The sequence below is a fragment of the Balaenoptera physalus genome (genome assembly GCF_965194825.1).
Source record: "Balaenoptera physalus genome assembly, chromosome: 11".
Lineage (NCBI taxonomy): Eukaryota > Metazoa > Chordata > Mammalia > Artiodactyla > Balaenopteridae > Balaenoptera > Balaenoptera physalus.
In genome coordinates, this window is record NC_138896.1 from 19730639 (window position 1) to 19748765 (window position 18127).

At 38.9% G+C, this 18127-nt stretch overlaps 1 protein-coding gene across 4 annotated transcripts in view; it reads right to left on the minus strand.

The window, feature by feature from the left end:
• Positions 1–18127, minus strand: part of GPLD1 (glycosylphosphatidylinositol specific phospholipase D1) — a 68276-nt gene that overhangs the window by 35514 nt on the left and 14635 nt on the right. For all 4 annotated transcript variants that reach the window (XM_082415170.1, XM_082415171.1, XM_082415169.1 and 1 more), the window contains 2 exons: positions 15360–15415; positions 878–956 (listed from right to left, as the gene is read on the minus strand). In XM_082415170.1, coding sequence (XP_082271296.1) covers positions 878–956; positions 15360–15415 — 135 coding nt within the window. The remainder of the gene's footprint in view (positions 1–877; positions 957–15359; positions 15416–18127) is intronic.

The window sequence follows — 18127 nt, forward strand, 5'->3', positions numbered from 1 at the left end:
AGACTCACTTTCCATCCTTCTCTCTCCTGCACTGTTTCCTCTGAGGTGACCGGCTTCAACTGAATACTTTGTCCTCTGGCTTGGGGTGGGCTGGGTTTGGCCAATGGGGAGAACTGACAGGAGATCAGAGAAAAGGAGGAGAGAGAGGGTGGGGTATTCACTCTCCCAGCTCCCCCTTCTGTGGGGTCACAGTGGGCTGGCTGCGTCCCTGACTCAAGGTCTGGCCCCATCAAGCGACCCTCTCCCCGCAGCTCTGTCTGCCCCCTCCCCTGCACTATGCCCTGCAATTTTCTTGTATCCTGTCCACACCTTTGTAAACTGTCCCCTTCCCTCAAATTATTCAGTTTGAGTATATCTTCTATGCCTCCGGGGGCCTTGACTGAAACAACTCATAAGCCCAGTTCACTAATAACACTACCTTGGATTTGCATAAGACTTGACAAAATAACATGCATTAATGCCAACAGCAATTCAGTAAAGCTGCAAAGCAGGCATTAATTACTATTAATTAAATAGTAATTAATTAGATATTACTGTGTTATAGATGTGGAAACTGAGACTCAGCATGGAAGTGACTTTTTCAAGGTCACATGCTAACAGACAACATAGAAGGAACAAAAACTCAGACCTTTTGATTTCTTTCAAAATGTTTTCTCGTACTGCCATGAAGCAGGAAAGCAAGTCAGGATGCTTAGAATAAAGCTTTCAGAATTTCTATGCTTAAGCAGGTAAGTTTTGGTTAAATGGAAAATGCACCTAAGTCATTGATCAACAATAGTGGAAAATATAATGTGTTATTTTATATTTTCTTGAGTCCTAGCTATTCCTATCAACCAAGGAAAAGCGACATCATTTGGTCTATAAATCTTCAGCTTACCTCTTTCGCAGATTCTGGGGTAAAAGGCGTCAGGAAACACGGTTCCAGCCTGATATGCATCCTGGTGTTCAAGTAACAGCTGGGGAGCAGGAAAATATAGAGATTAGAGGGCAAGCGTCAACAGTCTGGGAAAAGCAGGCCCAGTCAATCTCCAGGTATGGGAAGTTAGAACAATGTGATGGCGGGGAGGGGGGTGATGGAAGGAAGGAGTGAAGGAAGGAAGGCGTAAAAAAAGAAATTATAAAAATTCATGTATAATCCAAACAGCACCCTACCACATATAACTTCAAGTTCTTTCCTACCAAAAGCAGACAGGCTGATTAGGTAGTAGCAAAAATCACCTGTTTGAATTTTATCTCCTTTCACTTTTTCTGTCCACCCAGTAGAGCAGGATTTCCCCAAGGCTATTTCACTGACCCAGAACCGGTTTGTGGTAAAATTTTCAATGATCTAGTGACAATCAGTGAAATGAGAAAAATACAGACATATATACATATATATGTGTGTATATATATATACACACACATATGTTTAGAGTTGCTACCTGTGCTTTAGAGTAAGATTATATCCTTTATAAGTTAAAAGTTAAGATTACAACCTTTTGGAGGGTTAAAAAATATCCTTTCCCCCTTTAAAATGACATACAAGTCAGTGGTAGAGGTGTTCTTTTCAGCATTCTTCCTTGGTGGCCTGGCTCACTCCATCCCATTCCGACCTCCTTATGGCTGTGCCCAGATGCACGCCAGAATCTAGAAAATGAAGACTACATTTCCCAGCCTCTATCGAGGAGCCCACTTCTCCCTCTTTTGCTCCTTCAGCCAGCACGGAAGTGCTTGGCCTTTCCGCAGCAAAGGTGAAGGGGGCCCAGGTGATCACAGGCAGAGTGCAGGGCATCTATTTTGCTCGTACGGAGGGTGGCTGAGGTGATGAGCCCCCAGAGCCAACAGTCAAGGTGGCGGCTTCTTCCTTTCCAAACCACACAGGAGACAGCTGGACGTGGAGCTAGTGAATGGGACAGTGGCTGTCTGATTGCATGGTGGCCCTGGCAGGCCAGTTCTGCGTGTTTTCCTGGGAATCCATTCTGGACACTCAGCTTAGAGCTCGCTCCTCCATTTCTCACAGTTTATCAGCACTGAATCCCCTAATACATGGTCTTATGCCCCTCTCAGCATATGCTAGCCAGAGGGGTTTCCATGGTCTGCAAATGAACTCTGACACCATGGGCAAAGTAGAAGTCTGGCACTCCAACTTTTTAATTTTTCAGTAGGGACTTACTAATAACATAGGCTATATATGAAAGCAACAAAGAAGTAGCTCAAAGAACTTAAAACATAAGGAAATATAGTATCATCTACTTTTTGTTTTTGCTTTTTCAAGCAGTGTCTCATCCCCAGTCTTCCCAAGACAGTATCTCTTCCATACTGATCGGTGAGGCTGACCATAGGGGTACAAGGCCAGCATATCCACTCCCACTACAGTGCTTGGCTCAGAGCTGCACATTTGATGGAAGCTAGTTCAGCTAGAACTTTCCCCAAGACTTCTCAGCTAGAGCTGTGGGGAAGATGCCTTCCTCACATCAGGGATTTTAAACTTAGAGGTTGAGTCCTGGACGGCCAGTGTCTTCCACTGGGAGAGAGAGCACCATCTAGACCTCTTGGTCCAGCTCTTTCCCAGGGCTATCAGTTGCATGAACCCATAAAGTCTCCTTCTTTTCTAAAGATAGCTGGAGTTGGACTTTTGCCACTTAAAAGTAATAATTAACCTTATTGAATATTTACCTTCCAGCCACTGTTTTTCACTGTATATGCATTAAGACTTGTTGAATCTGCATCTCCTAGTGAGGCAGTGTTATTTAACAGGGAAAAATAATTCTAAAGTAAATTTTTAAAAGTAAAGGTGTCAGAAAAATAGTCAAGAAACTGCTAGGGGGAAAAAAAGTACAGAGGGAGGAGGTATCCTTCAGATATAAAAATGTATTTTTAAGCTACAGAAATTAAAACAGTATGATATCAGAACCAAAAGAGACAGATCAATGAAACAGAATAAAGAGTAAAGAAACAGACTCAAGCATAGATAATAATTTAATGCATGATAGAAATGAATAAAGGACGGAGTAACAATTGTGTTAGCACAATCCCACGGCAATGAGTATTCCATTTTTGCAGGGAATCCATACTTAGCCTAGGTGACGCTGACTTGAAGTTGACATTACCAATAACAAGTCACTGGATCCCTATCATGCTTTATGTCAAAATGATACAAGATGAATTAGGGAGTTAAATGTCAAAAATAGATCCATGAAATTGACAAGACACATTTTAAGTGAATAATTGTATAATCTCAGAGTGGGAATGATATTTCTAAGGAAAACATACAGGCAGAAACCATGATAGATGATGCACTTAACTACACAAAAATTTAAATGTTTCTGCATGGTTAAAAGCATCAGAAACAAATTTAAGAGAAAAATAAATAACCACAAGAATCACTTGACACATGACAGGCTACTATCTTCAATAAATAAGCCATTCTTCACATCAAGATTAGTATTGTAATAGAAAAATGAGCAAAAGACATAGGCAAGGGCTTCCCTGGTGGCGCAGTGGTTAAGAATCCTCCTGCCAATGCAGGGGACATGGGTTCGAGCCCTAGTCCAGGAAGATCCCACATACTGTGGAGCAAACTAAGCCCATGCGCCATAACTACTGAAGCCCACAGGCCTAGAGCCCATGCTCCGAAACAAAGAGAAGCCACCGCGATGCGAAGCCCGCACACCGCCATGAAGAGTAGCCCCCGCTCGCCCCAATTAGAGAAAGCTCGCGTGCAGCAACTAAGACCCAAAGCAGCCAAAAATAAAATAAATTTATAAAAAAAAAAAAAAGACATAGGCAATTCACAGAAGAGGCAATAGAAATAGTCAATAGACACTTGAAGTATATTTAACCTCATTAATAGTAAATCAATAATTTAAATGTCTGTTAAACCAGTAACAAAATACCATTTTCACATATAAAATTGGCAAAAATGAAAAAATAATTTAAAAAAATAGACCATAAAAGTGAATCCATTTCCAAATCTGAACATAAAGAAGTTTCAATGAAATACATGAACAATTAAGGATATTAACCCTTTCTTGGTCATGTATGTCTTCCCTGTGTTTTCTTTCTTTCTTTCTTTCTTTTTTTTTATTTGTTTCTGGGCCAAGGGGATTTGACTAGCAGGGCCAGGGCTGAAGGGATTTGCCAGGTAATGGATCACATACAAGGAGATCTAGCATGTAAGAATATATATTGAGGATGATGGAGGCCAGGTTTCTCACTGTTGGAGAAAGGAGCTACAGATACACACATGGAGAAAGCTAGAATAAATCCTGTGCTGATGGGTTGGAACTGGAGATGTTTTTGTGTGAACTCAGGGTTTTAAATAGGTAAAGAGACAGACACAAAAGCCAACTTCAAGTGAAATCTGGAACAGTTTGAGCATCAAGATAAATAATGTTAGTAATGTGATATAAACCACTGAATAAAATAGGAATCCATGACTGTATACTAATATAAAGAAAGAGATAAATGGGGAATAAGGGAAAGCTCTACCTTACAGCAGAATGCTAACTAATAAATGTAGAAGGAATGATGGAATCAGATAAACAATTTGGCAACCATCAAAATTATTTCAGGCAAGAATAATCAATAGATGCTAAAAAGTTTGATGAGAAACAGGATATTTACATTACTTCAATATATCTCCTCACAAAATATTTACTTACTAATTAATTTAAAAAGTAGAAAATATTTATTAACTTTCCAATATAAAAATGTGGCAGACACCATCTTAACCAAGTGATAAAATTAACATCAATAGGACTTCTGCTTCCAGAAGTGGGTGTACTTTTCCCTATTCTTCTTGCTAAATACAACTGAAACCCTGGGCATTGTATACAGAACGAATATAAGATGACTCAAAGGTGGAGATAAGTATGCAGATTGGCTAAGAAACTCAGGACCTGAAGAATAACACTGTGGTGAGTTCTGTGGATTTTCTTTTTACTTCATGTATCCCAAACTGGATAATGGAAAAGCCAGCCACCAAGAAACTCCAATGGGTATAGACAAAACAAAACAATGCCACAGCAAAAGCCTGCTCTCTCTAGCCACAGAACCAGGAAACGGACAGCCTAGCAAGACAGAGGACTTCTACACAATAACCTCTCTACTCCAGGTAAACACAGAAAAACCTGTGGCCCCACCGTTCCTCACCACCAGCTAAGGTCTAGTGGGGAGCCTAGACTTGTCCCCTCATGAGGCTGCAGTAAGGTGCCCCAGCGCCCCAACTACAGTGGTATCAGAAAAGGCTAAGGAGGAAGCCAGGACTTTCATCCCTGCCATCCTGCCCCCTACCCCTACCCTTTGATGTCAGTGAGACCATGAAGAGAGCCTAGGCATCCAATCCCAACTGGCAGTAACAAGGACTCTCTCCCCATCCCCACTGGGGAGGGGGGCAGTGTCAGAAGAAGCCCAGGGGAGGTCAGGACATCCACCTCCAGTCAGCAATAAGAGGTCACCTCTGCCTTCTGACATCAGTAGAGGCCATGGTGAGGAGCAGCAATTAGGCACTCCTACCCCTCCTGGCCAGAGAGGCATCAGGGCAGGCCGCCCAGTGGGGAACCTTGAATTCTAACCCCAGCTGGCAGTTAGGAGGCAGTGTCCCCTGACCCCTTCCCCGACCTGAGTGGTATCAGAAGAAGACAACTAAAACAGGAAGTTTAAATAAGATCCAGAGTCTCATAACCTAATACCTAAAATGTCCAGGTTTCAATCAAAGATCCCTCATCATACCAAGAACTAGAAAGATGTCAAAAGGAATGAAAAGAGATAATCAGTAGATGCCAGCATTGAGATGGCAGAATTTTTTGAATTATCTGACAAATATTTTAAAGCAGCCATCATAAAAATGCTTCAGTGAACAATTACGAACACAGTTGAAACCAAAAAACAGAGTCAAAGAAATAGAAGATATAAAGAAGAACTGAATGGAAATTACAGAACTGAAAAATACAATAGCTGAAATAAAAGTTCAGAAATGGTACAAGTTGACATCATGTGCCTTCTGGTAAAAGGCAATGAGAAGAATACAGCATCACTTCAATGGTCTATAATATTTTTGCCCAAAAATAACCTGCAGGAGAATCTAATCATGAGGAGCCATCAGACAAAACCAAATGAAGTTGCATTCTACAGAGTTACTGGACTGTACTTTTTCAAACTATTGAGGACAATAAAGACAAGGTAGGCCTGAGGAACTGTTACAGGTTGGAGGAGATCAGACAACTAAACACATGCTCCTGGAACCATAAAGTATATTGAGACAACTGGTGAAATTTGTAAGAGCCTGAGAATTGGGTGATAGTGTTATTTCAATGTTGATTTCCTGATTGTGATTATTATACTGTAGTTATATAGATACATATAGTAGTTATATATATGTATATGTATATATATGGTGTCCTTGTTTTTAGGAAATATATCCCTCCTTATCCATGGTTTTGCTTTCCTTGGTTTCAGTTACCCATGGTTCAAAAATATTAAATGGAAAATTCCAGAAATAAACAATTCATAGTTTTTAAATTGGGTGCTATTCTGAATATCATGATGAAATCTCGAGCCATCCTGCTCTGTCTGCCTGGAACATGAATCATCCCTTTGTCCAGTATATCCTGCCCATTAGTCTCTACTATTAGATCTACTATCAAGGTAGCACAGTGCTTGGGTTAAAGTAGCTCTTATCTTGCTCAATAATGGTCCCAAAGCACAAGAATAATGATGCTGGCAATTTGGACATGCTGAAGAGAAGCTGTAAAGTGCTTCCTTTAAGTGAAAAGGTGAACACTGTAGACTTAATAAGGGAAGAAAGTGTATGATGAGTTTGCAAGATATACAGTAAGAACTACTGTACAGTAAGAACAAACCTTCTAGTCATGAAATTGTGAAGAAGGAAAAGGATATTTGTGCTAATTTTGCTGCTGCACCTCAAACTGTAAAAGCTACAGCCACAGTGTGTGATTAAGTGCTTAGATAAAATGGAAAAGACATTAAATTTGTACAATATTTTGATAGAAAGACCATATTCACATCATTTTATTACAGTATATTGTTATAATTGTTCTACTTTATTATTAGTCATTGTTGTTTCTCTTACTGTGCCTAATTCATAAATTAAGCTTTATCATAAGTATGAACATATGTATAGGAAAATACAGTATATATGAGGTTCGGTACTATCCATGGTTTCAGGCATCCACTGAAAGTCTTGGGATGTATCCCCCAAGGATGAGGGTTTGGAACTACTGTACACAAGGGTGTGTTGAAGGGTAATGATTACCACGTCAGCAACTAACTCTCAAATGGCTCAGGGGAAAATCAATACGTATACAGAGGCTCAAAAGGCAAATAGGATAAGTTATCGACAACTGGGGAAATAGGGTAAAAGGCATACAGGAATTATTTATCTAATTTTTTCAACTTTTCTATCAGTTTTAAATTGTTTCAAAATAAAAAGTTAAAATAAGGAACTGGTTAAATAAATTATGGTACAGAAAAGTATGTAATGGTTTAAAATTATTCTGAAGATGTCTACTGATATGGACATGAACAGATATATGACTATATCTCTGATATGGTAAATGACAAAAAAGGCAAGTTTACAAAATAACACGTAACTTAAAAAAAGAGAGAAAGTGCTAATAAATGCAGAGAAAATGCCTGGCATGATTTAAAGCAAAATGTTAACGTTGGTTATTTCTAAGATTTTTTTGTTTTTGTTTTTGTTTTTACAATGAGTTTCTATTAGTTTTATAATCAGAAATGACGAAATCTAGTCTATGGGCAGTGAGGGAGGAGCAGAGCAAAGAGAGGACAGCAACCAACCAAATACCCTTGTTTTGATTTCCTGGTTAACGTACCACATTCTGTTTATTGTTGTAGAAAGAGAATAAAATCAGGGCCATAATGACCACCAACGTGAGGTACACTTGGTTCTTACAGTTCTTATAACTTAATAAGCTTATAACTTTCTCAGCTTTATGCATTAGTCTCTTATTAACTTGATTAGGGTAGGTCAAAGTCATTAAAATGTAGTCACCTCTGGATGTATCAGCAAATGATAATCCCAGAACCAACAAAACTCAGACCCCGAGTGTGCAGGGCTTGCTGAGATACCACCAGCCTGTGGGGGTCTGTCTAGCATCCTTCGGGTAACCTCCCTCTGTATCCTTTCACCAAACTGGACCGATGCATCCAGCAGTCACCAAAGAGCAGGTTTTAGTAGGGAGAAAGAGAAACTCCTAAGATTCCCACATATGGAGATATAAAATAGATCACCAATCCTTGAAAATGGATTTTTTGACAGCATGATAAAAAGTAAAGTAATCCCTATCTGTCTTCATAAGTTAAAAGGGGGGAGGGGGGCAAGATGGCGGAAGAGTAAGACGTGGAGATCACCTTCCTTCCCACAGATACAGTAGAAATACATCTACACGTGGAACTGCTCCTACAGAACACCCACTGAATGCTGGCAGAAGACGTCAGACCTCCCAAAAGCTTTATTTTATTTTATTTTATCCTCTTTCTTTCTTTCTATTTTTTTCTCCCTTTTATTCTGAGCCATGTGGATGAAAGGCTCTTGGTGCTCCAGCCAGGCATCAGGGCTGTGCCTCTGAGGTAGGAGAGCCAACTTCAGGACACTGGTCCACAAGAGACCTCCCAGCCCCACGTAATACCAAACGGCGAAAATCTCTCAGAGATCTCCATCTCAACATCAAGACCCAGCTTCATTCAACGACCAGCAAACTACAGTGCTAGACACCCTATGCCAAACAACTAGCAAGACAGGAACACAGCCCCATCCATTAGCAGAGAGGCTGCCTAAAATCATAATAAGGCCACAGACACCCCAAAACACACCACCAGACGTGGACGTGCCCACCAGAAAGACAAGATCCAACCTCATCCACCAGAACACAGGCACTAGTCCCCTCCACGAGGAAGCCTACACAACCCACTGAACCAACCTTAGCCACTGGGGACAGATACCAAAAACAACGGGAACTACGAACCTGCAGCCTGTGAAAAGGAGACCCCAAACACAGTAAGATAAGCAAAATGAGAAGACAAAAAAACACACAGCAGGTGAAGGAGCAGGGTCAAAACACACCAGACCTAACAAATGAAGAGGAAATAGGCAGTCTACCTGAAAAAGAGTTCAGAATAATGATAGTAAAGATGATCCAAAATCTTGGAAATAGAATAGACAAAATGCAAGAAACATTTAACAAGGACGTAGAAGAACTAAAGAGGAACCAAGCAACGATGAAAAACACAATAAATGAAATTAAAAATGCTCTAGATGGGATCAATAGCAGAATAACTGAGGCAGAAGAACGGATAAGTGACCTGGAAGATAAAATAGTGGAAATAACTACTACAGAACAGAATAAAGAAAAAAGAATGAAAAGAACTGAGGACAGTCTCAGAGACCTCTGGGACAACATTAAATGCACCAATATTCGAACTATAGGGGTCCCAGAAGAAGAAGAGAAAAAGAAAGGGACTGAGAAGATATTTGAAGAGATTATAGTAGAAAACTTCCCTAATATGGGAAAGGAAATAGTTAATCAAGTCCTGGAAGCACAGAGAGTCCCATACAGGATAAAACCAAGGAGAAACACGCCAAGACACATACTAATCAAACTATCAAAAATTAAATATAAAGAAAACATACTAAAAGCAGCAAGGGAAAAACAACAAATAACACACAAGGGAATCCCCATAAGGTTAACAGCTGATCTTTCAGCAGAAACTCTGCAAGCCAGAAGGGAGTGGCAGGATATACTTAAAGTGATGAAGGAGAAAAACCTACAACCAAGGTTACTCTACCCAGCAAGGATCTCATTCAGATTTGATGGAGAAATTAAAACCTTTACAGACAAGCAAAAGCTGAGAGAGTTCAGCACCACCAAACCAGCTTTACAACAAATGCTAAAGGAACTTCTCTAGGCAAGAAACACAAGAGAAGGAAAACACCTACAATAACAAATCCAAAATATTTAAGAAAATGGGAATAGGTACATACATATCGATAATTACCTTAAATGTAAATGGATTAAATGCTCCCACCAAAAGACACAGACTGGCTGAATGGATACAAAAACAAGACCCATATATATGCTGTGTACAAGAGACCCACTTCAGACTTAGAGACACATACAGACTGAAAGTGAGGGGATGGAAAAAGATATTCCATGCAAATGGAAATCAAAAGAAAGCTGGAGTAGCAATTCTCATATCAGACAAAATAGACTTTAAAATAAAGACTATTACAAGAGACAAAGAAGGACACTATATAATGATCAAGGGATCGATCCAAGAGGAAGGTATAACAATTGTAAATATTTATGCACCCAACATAGGCGCACCTCAATACATAAGGCAAATACTAACAGCCATAAAAGGGGAAATCGACAGTAACACAATCATAGTAAGGGACTTTAACACCCCACTTTCACCAATGGACAGATCATCCAAAATGAAAATAAATAAGGGAACACAAGCTTTAAATGATACATTAAACAATATGGACTTAATTGATATTTATAGGACATTCCACCCAAAAACAACAGAATACACATTTTTCTCAAGTGCTCATGGAACATTCTCCAGGATAGATCATATCTTGGGTCACAAATCAAGCCTTGGTAAATTTAAGAAAATTGAAATCGTATCAAGTATCTTTTCCGACCACAACGCTATGAGACTAGATATCAATTACAGGAAAAGATCTGTAAAAAATACAAACACATGGAGGCTACACAATACACTACTTAATAACGAAGTGATCACTGAAGAAATCAAAGGGGAAATCAAAAAATACCTAGAAACAAATGACAATGGAGACACGACGACCCAAAACCTATGGGATGCAGCAAAAGCAGTGCTAAGAGGGAAGTTTATAGCAATACAAGCCTACATCAAGAAAAAGGAAACATCTTGAATAAACAACCTAACCTTGCACCTAAAGCAATTAGAGAAAGAAGAGCAAAAAAACCCCAAAGCTAGCAGAAGGAAAGAAATCATAAAGATCAGATCAGAAATAAATGAAAAAGAAATGAAGGAAACAATAGCAAAAATCAATGAAACTAAAAGCTGGTTCTTCGAGAAGATAAACAAAATTGATAAACCATTAGCCAGACTCATCAAGAGAAAAAGGGAGAAGACTCAAATCAATAGAATTAGAAATGAAAAAGGAGAAGTAACCACTGACACTGCAGAAATACAAACGATCATGAGAGATTACTACAAGCAACTCTATGCCAATAAAATGGACAACCTGGAAGAAATGGACAGATTCTTAGAAATGCACAACCTGCCGAGACTGAACCAGGAAGAAATAGAAAATATGAACAGATCAATCACAAGCACTGAAATTGAAACTGTGATTAAAAATCTTCCAACAAACAAAAGCCCAGGACCAGATGGCTTCACAGGCGAATTCTATCAAACATTTAGAGAAGAGCTAACACCTATCCTTCTCAAACTCTTCCAAAATATTGCAGAGGGAGGAACACTCCCCAACTCATTCTACGAGGCCACCATCACCCTGATACCAAAACCAGACAAAGATGTCACAAAGAAAGAAAACTACAGGCCAATATCACTGATGAACATAGATGCAAAAATCCTCAACAAAATACTAGCAAACAGAATCCAACAGCACATTAAAAGGATTATACACCATGATCAAGTGGGGTTTATTCCAGGAATGCAAGGATTCTTCAATATATGCAAATCAATCAACGTGATACATCATATTAACAAACTGAAGGAAAAAAAAATATGATCATCTCAATAGACGCAGAGAAAGCTTTCGACAAAATTCAACACCCATTTATGATAAAAGCCCTGCAGAAAGTAGGCATAGAGGGAACTTTCCTCAACATAATAAAGGCCATATACGACAAACCCACAGCCAACATTGTCCTCAATGGTGAAAAACTGAAAACATTTCCACTAAGATCAGGAACAAGACAAGGTTGCCCACTCTCACCACTATTATTCAACATAGCTTTGGAAGTGTTAGCCACAGCAATCAGAGAAGAAAAAGAAATAAAAGGAATCCAAATCGGAAAAGAAGAAGTAAAGCTGTCACTGTCTGCAGATGACATGATACTATACATAGAGAATCCTAAAGATGCTACCAGAAAACTACTAGAACTAATCAATGAATTTGGTAAAGTAGCAGGATACAAAATTAATGCACAGAAATCTCTTGCATTCCTATACACTAATGATGAAAAATCTGAAAGTGAAATTAAGAAAACACTCCCGTTTACCATTGCAACAAAAAGAATAAAATATCTAGGAATAAACCTACCTAAGGAGACAAAAGACCTGTATGCAGAAAATTATAGGACACTGATGAAAGAAATTAAAGATGATACAAATAGATGGAGAGATATACCATGTTCTTGGATTGGAAGAATCAACATTGTGAAAATGACTATACTACCCAAAGCAATCTACAGATTCAATGCAATCCCTATCAAACTACCACTGGCATTTTTCACAGAACTAGAACAAAAAATTTCACAATTTGTATGGAGACACAAAAGACCCCGAATAGCCAAAGCAATCTTGAGAACGAAAAATGGAGCTGGAGGAATCAGGCTCCCTGACTTCAGACTATATTACAAAGCTACAGTAATCAAGACAGTTTGGTACCGGCACAAAAACAGAAATATAGATCAATGGAACAGGATAGAAAGCCCAGAGATAAACCCATGCACATATGGTCACCTTATCTTCGATAAAGGAGGCAAGCATATACAGTGGAGAAAAGACAGCCTCTTCAATAAGTGGTGCTGGGAAAATTGGACAGGTACATGTAAAAGTATGAAATTAGAACACTCCCTGACACCATACACAAAAATAAACTCAAAATGAATTAAAGACCTAAGTGTAAGGCCAGACACTATCAAACTCTTAGAGGAAAACATAGGCAGAACACTCTATGACATAAATCACAGCAAGATCCTTTTTGACCCAGCCCCTAGAGAAATGGAAATAAAAACACAAATAAACAAATGGGACCTAATGAAACTTAAAAGCTTTTGCACAGCAAAGGAAACCATAAACAAGACCAAAAGACAACCCTCAGAATGGGAGAAAATATTTGCAAATGAAGCAACTGACAAAGGATTAATCTCCAAGATTTACAAGCAGCTCATGCAGCTCAATAACAAAAAAACAAACAACCCAATCCAAAAATGGGCAGAAGACCTTAATAGACATTTCTCCAAAGAAGATATACAGATGGCCAACAGACACATGAAAGAATGCTCAACATCATTAATCATTAGAGAAATGCAAATCAAAACTACAATGAGGTATCATCTCACACCGGTCAGAAGAGCCATCATCAAAAAATCTAGAAACAATAAATGCTGGAGAGGGTGTGGAGAAAAGGGAACACTCTTGCACTGTTGCTGGGAATGTAAATTGATACAGCCACTATGGAGAACAGTATGGAGGTTCCTTAAAAAACTAAAAATAGAACTACCCTATGACCCAGCAATCCCACTACTGGGCATATACCCTGAGAAAACCATAGCTCAAAAAGAGTCATGTACCAAAATGTTCATTGCAGCTCTATTTACAATAGCCAGGACATGGAACCAACCTAAGTGTCCATCATCGGATGAATGGATAAAGAAGATGTGGCACATATATACAATGGAATATTACTCAGCCATAGAAAGAAATGAAATGGAGGTATTTGTAATGAGGTGGATGGAGTTAGAGTGTGTCATACAGAGTGAAGTAAGTCAGAAAGAGAAAAACAAATACAGTATGCTAACACACATATATGGAATCTAAGAAAAAAAAAAAAAAGGTCATGAAGAACCTAGTGGCAAGATGGGAATAAAGACACAGACCTACTAGAGAATGGACTTGAGGATATGGGGAGGGGGAGGGGTGAGATGTGACAGGGTGAGAGAGTGTCATGGACATATATACACTACCAAATGTAAAATAGATAGCTAGTGGGAAGCAGCCGCATAGCACAGGGAGATCAGCTCGGTGCTTTGTGACCACCTAGAGGGGTGGGATAGGGAGGGTGGGAGGGAGGGAGATGCAAGAGGGAACATATGTATATGTATAACTGATTCACTTTGTTATAAAGCAGAAACTAACACACCATTGTAAAGCAATTATACTCCAATAAAGATGTTTAAAAAAAAAAAAAGTTAAAAGGGGGAGGTGTGTGTCCTCAGGGCATTTCCAACGATGACATCAGTCTTTGGATTAAGACCAATGCTGAGGGGAAGTATGTGTGTCCATTTATCATGCTTAAGTTAGTGATAGGAGCTTGAATGCCTCTACTAGAAAATCACTCTGCTCAGGATTGATTGTTCACAACATGAATTAGATTCTTGTTTCTCCTCTTTCCTGTCGACTTTCTATCAGGGGTCAAGGAAGATGACAATCAAATATAAATGCTGTTTTTTTTTCTAGAGGGCCTGTTAAATTGGTGAATAAGGAAGTTGAAATTAATGACTAAAAGTGATTTATGGATGATGCTAGATTTCAGTTCTGTTGTTGTTTTTAACCATACTGATTTCCATACTGGATTGTCAAGACTCACGGGTAAATAATTTGATCCAATTCTGGGTTTTGTTTTTGTTTTTGTTTTTTTTTAATATTTATTTATTTATTTAGGCTGCACCAGGTCTTAGTTGTGGCGTGCATGCGGGATCTAGTTCCCCGACCAGGGATCGAACCCAGGCCCCCTGCACTGGGAGCTTGCATTCTTACTCACTGGACCACCAGGGAAGTCCCAATTCTGATGTCGTGAGGGAATTTAACCACTTCTCTCAAAGGTAATATTTAAGAATCATCTTTGTCACAAAGTTTTATTTAGCTATGGAACTAGAAATAGTGTATAGGGCCAGAATGGATTCAACTAATTTGAGGATGGGTAAAGGTGAGTCATCAGCTAGTCCTACCGTGAATACAGTAGGCAGAAAAATTGGAAGGATTATCTCAAGGCATACTTCTCAATAAATACTTCCTTCTTCTCACGGTGATGCAATTTTTATACAGCACACAGAGATAAGAAGTGGAAAATAAATGGCTCATCTTAGGTATAACCTTTCTTTATAAGAACAAATAAGATTTAAGTTTAAATGCTCTCAAATATTTTTCAAACTATCATTCATATAATTAAAATATTTCAATGATATTATTTAAATTATTATATATGTTCAAGTTGTGCTAGAGGAGACATACACATTTAACCCCAAATATTAATGTTTTATAAAGACATATAAATGACTCTTAAAATTACTATTTCAATATCTGTTAGGACCTTTGTTTTTCACCTACGAGAGAAAGTTAATGCCCAAGGAAGAAAAAAAAATCTAACTTCTTACCTCTTTGTAGTTAACAGTCCTATCCTGAAGGTGGAGAAACTCCAGAGCTCTGTGACCTGAGAGAAATAAATACATAAATCAATTAAATTCAACTATAACTGAAAACAGAACTTCCTAGAGATCATTTTAAAAGGAAAATATATAATTTTGTGGTTGTAACTGTCAAGGAAGTGGGAAATGAAAGTTAACTTTGTACTAGTAATTTTCATTAGCTATAATTAGATTCAAACAATATTAATATTGTTATAATACAAATCAAAATTGCATGATGATTTAAAGTTTCTACTTAACTAGCTCGTATGACCTTGGGTAAGTTACTTAACCTCTCCAGGCCTCAGTTCCCACCTATGTAAAATTAAGTAAATAACATCCACCTTACAGGTTTGTTAAGAGAATCGCAGAAAATAAATGCTAAGTGAGGAGCTCATGGCGGACACACGGCAGGAACTCAATAAACAGAAGTTGTCATCGTCATATTTTGCTTCAACAGCCCACTGGGGTAGATAAACCCAAGTAGGAAATACAACACAGGGCCTAAACCATGGACTGAATCAGTGTCCCTCAAGTGTTTCCTCATCACTGGACTACTTTAGAAGGACAAAAAAAGTCTCAAAAAGCCGCCTGCTCCAGCCACACGCCCACACCCATAAGATACGCACACCCGCACCCTGAATCCCCTTAGAATCAATAGGAAGACGAACACTAATTATGAAGAGACATTCAAAGGTGATACCTTATTTCTACTGGAAGTCACATCCAATTTTTTTTTAATTCATACTACAAAAATATAGCCACTACCATATTATAAGCATTTATACCATAAGAGAGACAAGGTCACAGCCCACACAAATAACCTGTATATAGGATTCCAGTGATTTATAAACCCAAATCACTGAGTGAGGCCAATTCTAATAAATTAGCTCACATAAATGTCAACCATCCACACAGGCCCTACATAAGAGGTGAAAACAAGAACCAAGATATTTATGAAATCTAAGCTATTAGTAAATAAGTGTTGTTTTAATCGCCTTTTCTATAAAAATATTCAGTGTGCAGATTAGGAGTTGCCTTCAATTATGTCCACATAAACGTTTATTATTTTTTATTACATGTTTTATATTGAGCATAATTAGATTAATATATATTAACATATTATTAGCACCTTTGTTTTGCAACTACTGAATAAACATAAGGAATTATCTGATTTTTAAAAATTTTTAGATTTCATGTCTAATTTTTAAAATATAAAGATTAAAAACTTGAATATTCCCACTTATATTTGTTCCTCTTTAGCCCACTGCTATAATTTCAACAATTTCATTTTCAGAGAACTTAGATGTGCAAAATAGTTTAGAATTCATTAAGAAGTTCAGCCCCCTCATTTTGCAGAAGAGGAAGAGAGAGAGAAAGTGAATTGTTCAGAGTCACCCATGTAGTTTACATTAGAGCTGGTACTAGAACCTAGGTCCAATTTCCTTTTCCACTGTCTCCTGACTCCCTTTTAGCAATAGATGTTTGTTTTTTAAAATAAATTTATTTTGTTTATTTATTTTTGGCTGCATTGGGTCTTCGTTGCTGTGCACGGGCTTTTCTCTAGTTGCCGTGAGCGGAGGCTACTCTTCGTTGCGGTGCGCGGGCTTCTCATCGCGTTGGCTTCTCTTGTTGCGGAGCACAGGCTCTAGGCGCGCGGGCTTCAGTAGTTGTGGCTCGCGGGCTCTAGAGCGCAGGCTCAGTAGTTGTGGTGCACAGGCTTAGTTGCTCCGCGGCATGTGAGATCTTCCCAGACCAGGGCTCGAACCTGTGTGCCCTGCAATGGCAGGCAGATTCTTAACCACTGCGCCACCAGGGAAGCCCAGCAATAGATGTTTAATGGAAAGAACACTGGACCAGCTGTCAGGATATGTAATTCTTGACCAGGTCACTAACAAGTGAGCTGTGAAAACTCCCTGGGATCAGTTTCCTCTGCTGTAAAATAAAGGAACTGGACTCAGTGACCTTTAGTGTCCTTTCAAATCATAGAATTCTGTGATAATATAGTTCTTGCCCAGCTGAGCTCAATATTCTAAGTCTGTTTTGCATTGATAAATTTTCATATTTTATTTGTAATCTTGTTCTGCTTTGAATCTTCTGGAAGTAGCATAACTATAAAATATTGTTACTGTTTTTATCTAAAGAGTTAAAAAACATTACAAATACATTTTGTCCAAGAAACAACTTTTTGTGTTACCATTTACCTATATCCAGGTAACTCAGCCTTCACCCCTGAGCTCATAGGCACTAGCTTGCTGTACCCGTGTTCCCCAAATCCTGCCATCATTCTGGGCATTTCTAGTGCCAGGGACCATTCCTTGCCCTCCCTAAAGCCAACCATCTTTAAAGCCACTTGACTTAGGGGACCCACTCCCGTGGCCACACATGGTCCTTTACACATACTTAGAAACGTAAAAACAAGCATAAATTCCTCACTCCTACCATATTCTACCCGTCTTTCTCCTCTCCCACTGTCAGTTCTTCTGCTTCATGGGAACCCCGAGTTTATCCAGTTCCTATTTCCCCACGCGGAGAAACAGCCAGGGACCAAGTGACCAAAGAGGCTTCCTGCTCCTCCACGAACCTCACCCCAATAGTCAGTCCCCAATCCTGGATCACTCCATCTCTGGCTTTTTCTTCACTGCCCCACGGCTCAGTGCAGCAGGGAAACTCATTATCAATACACGGGTTAGACTTTAAATCCCTTCCTTAACATTTCTGACAGATATACTGTCCTT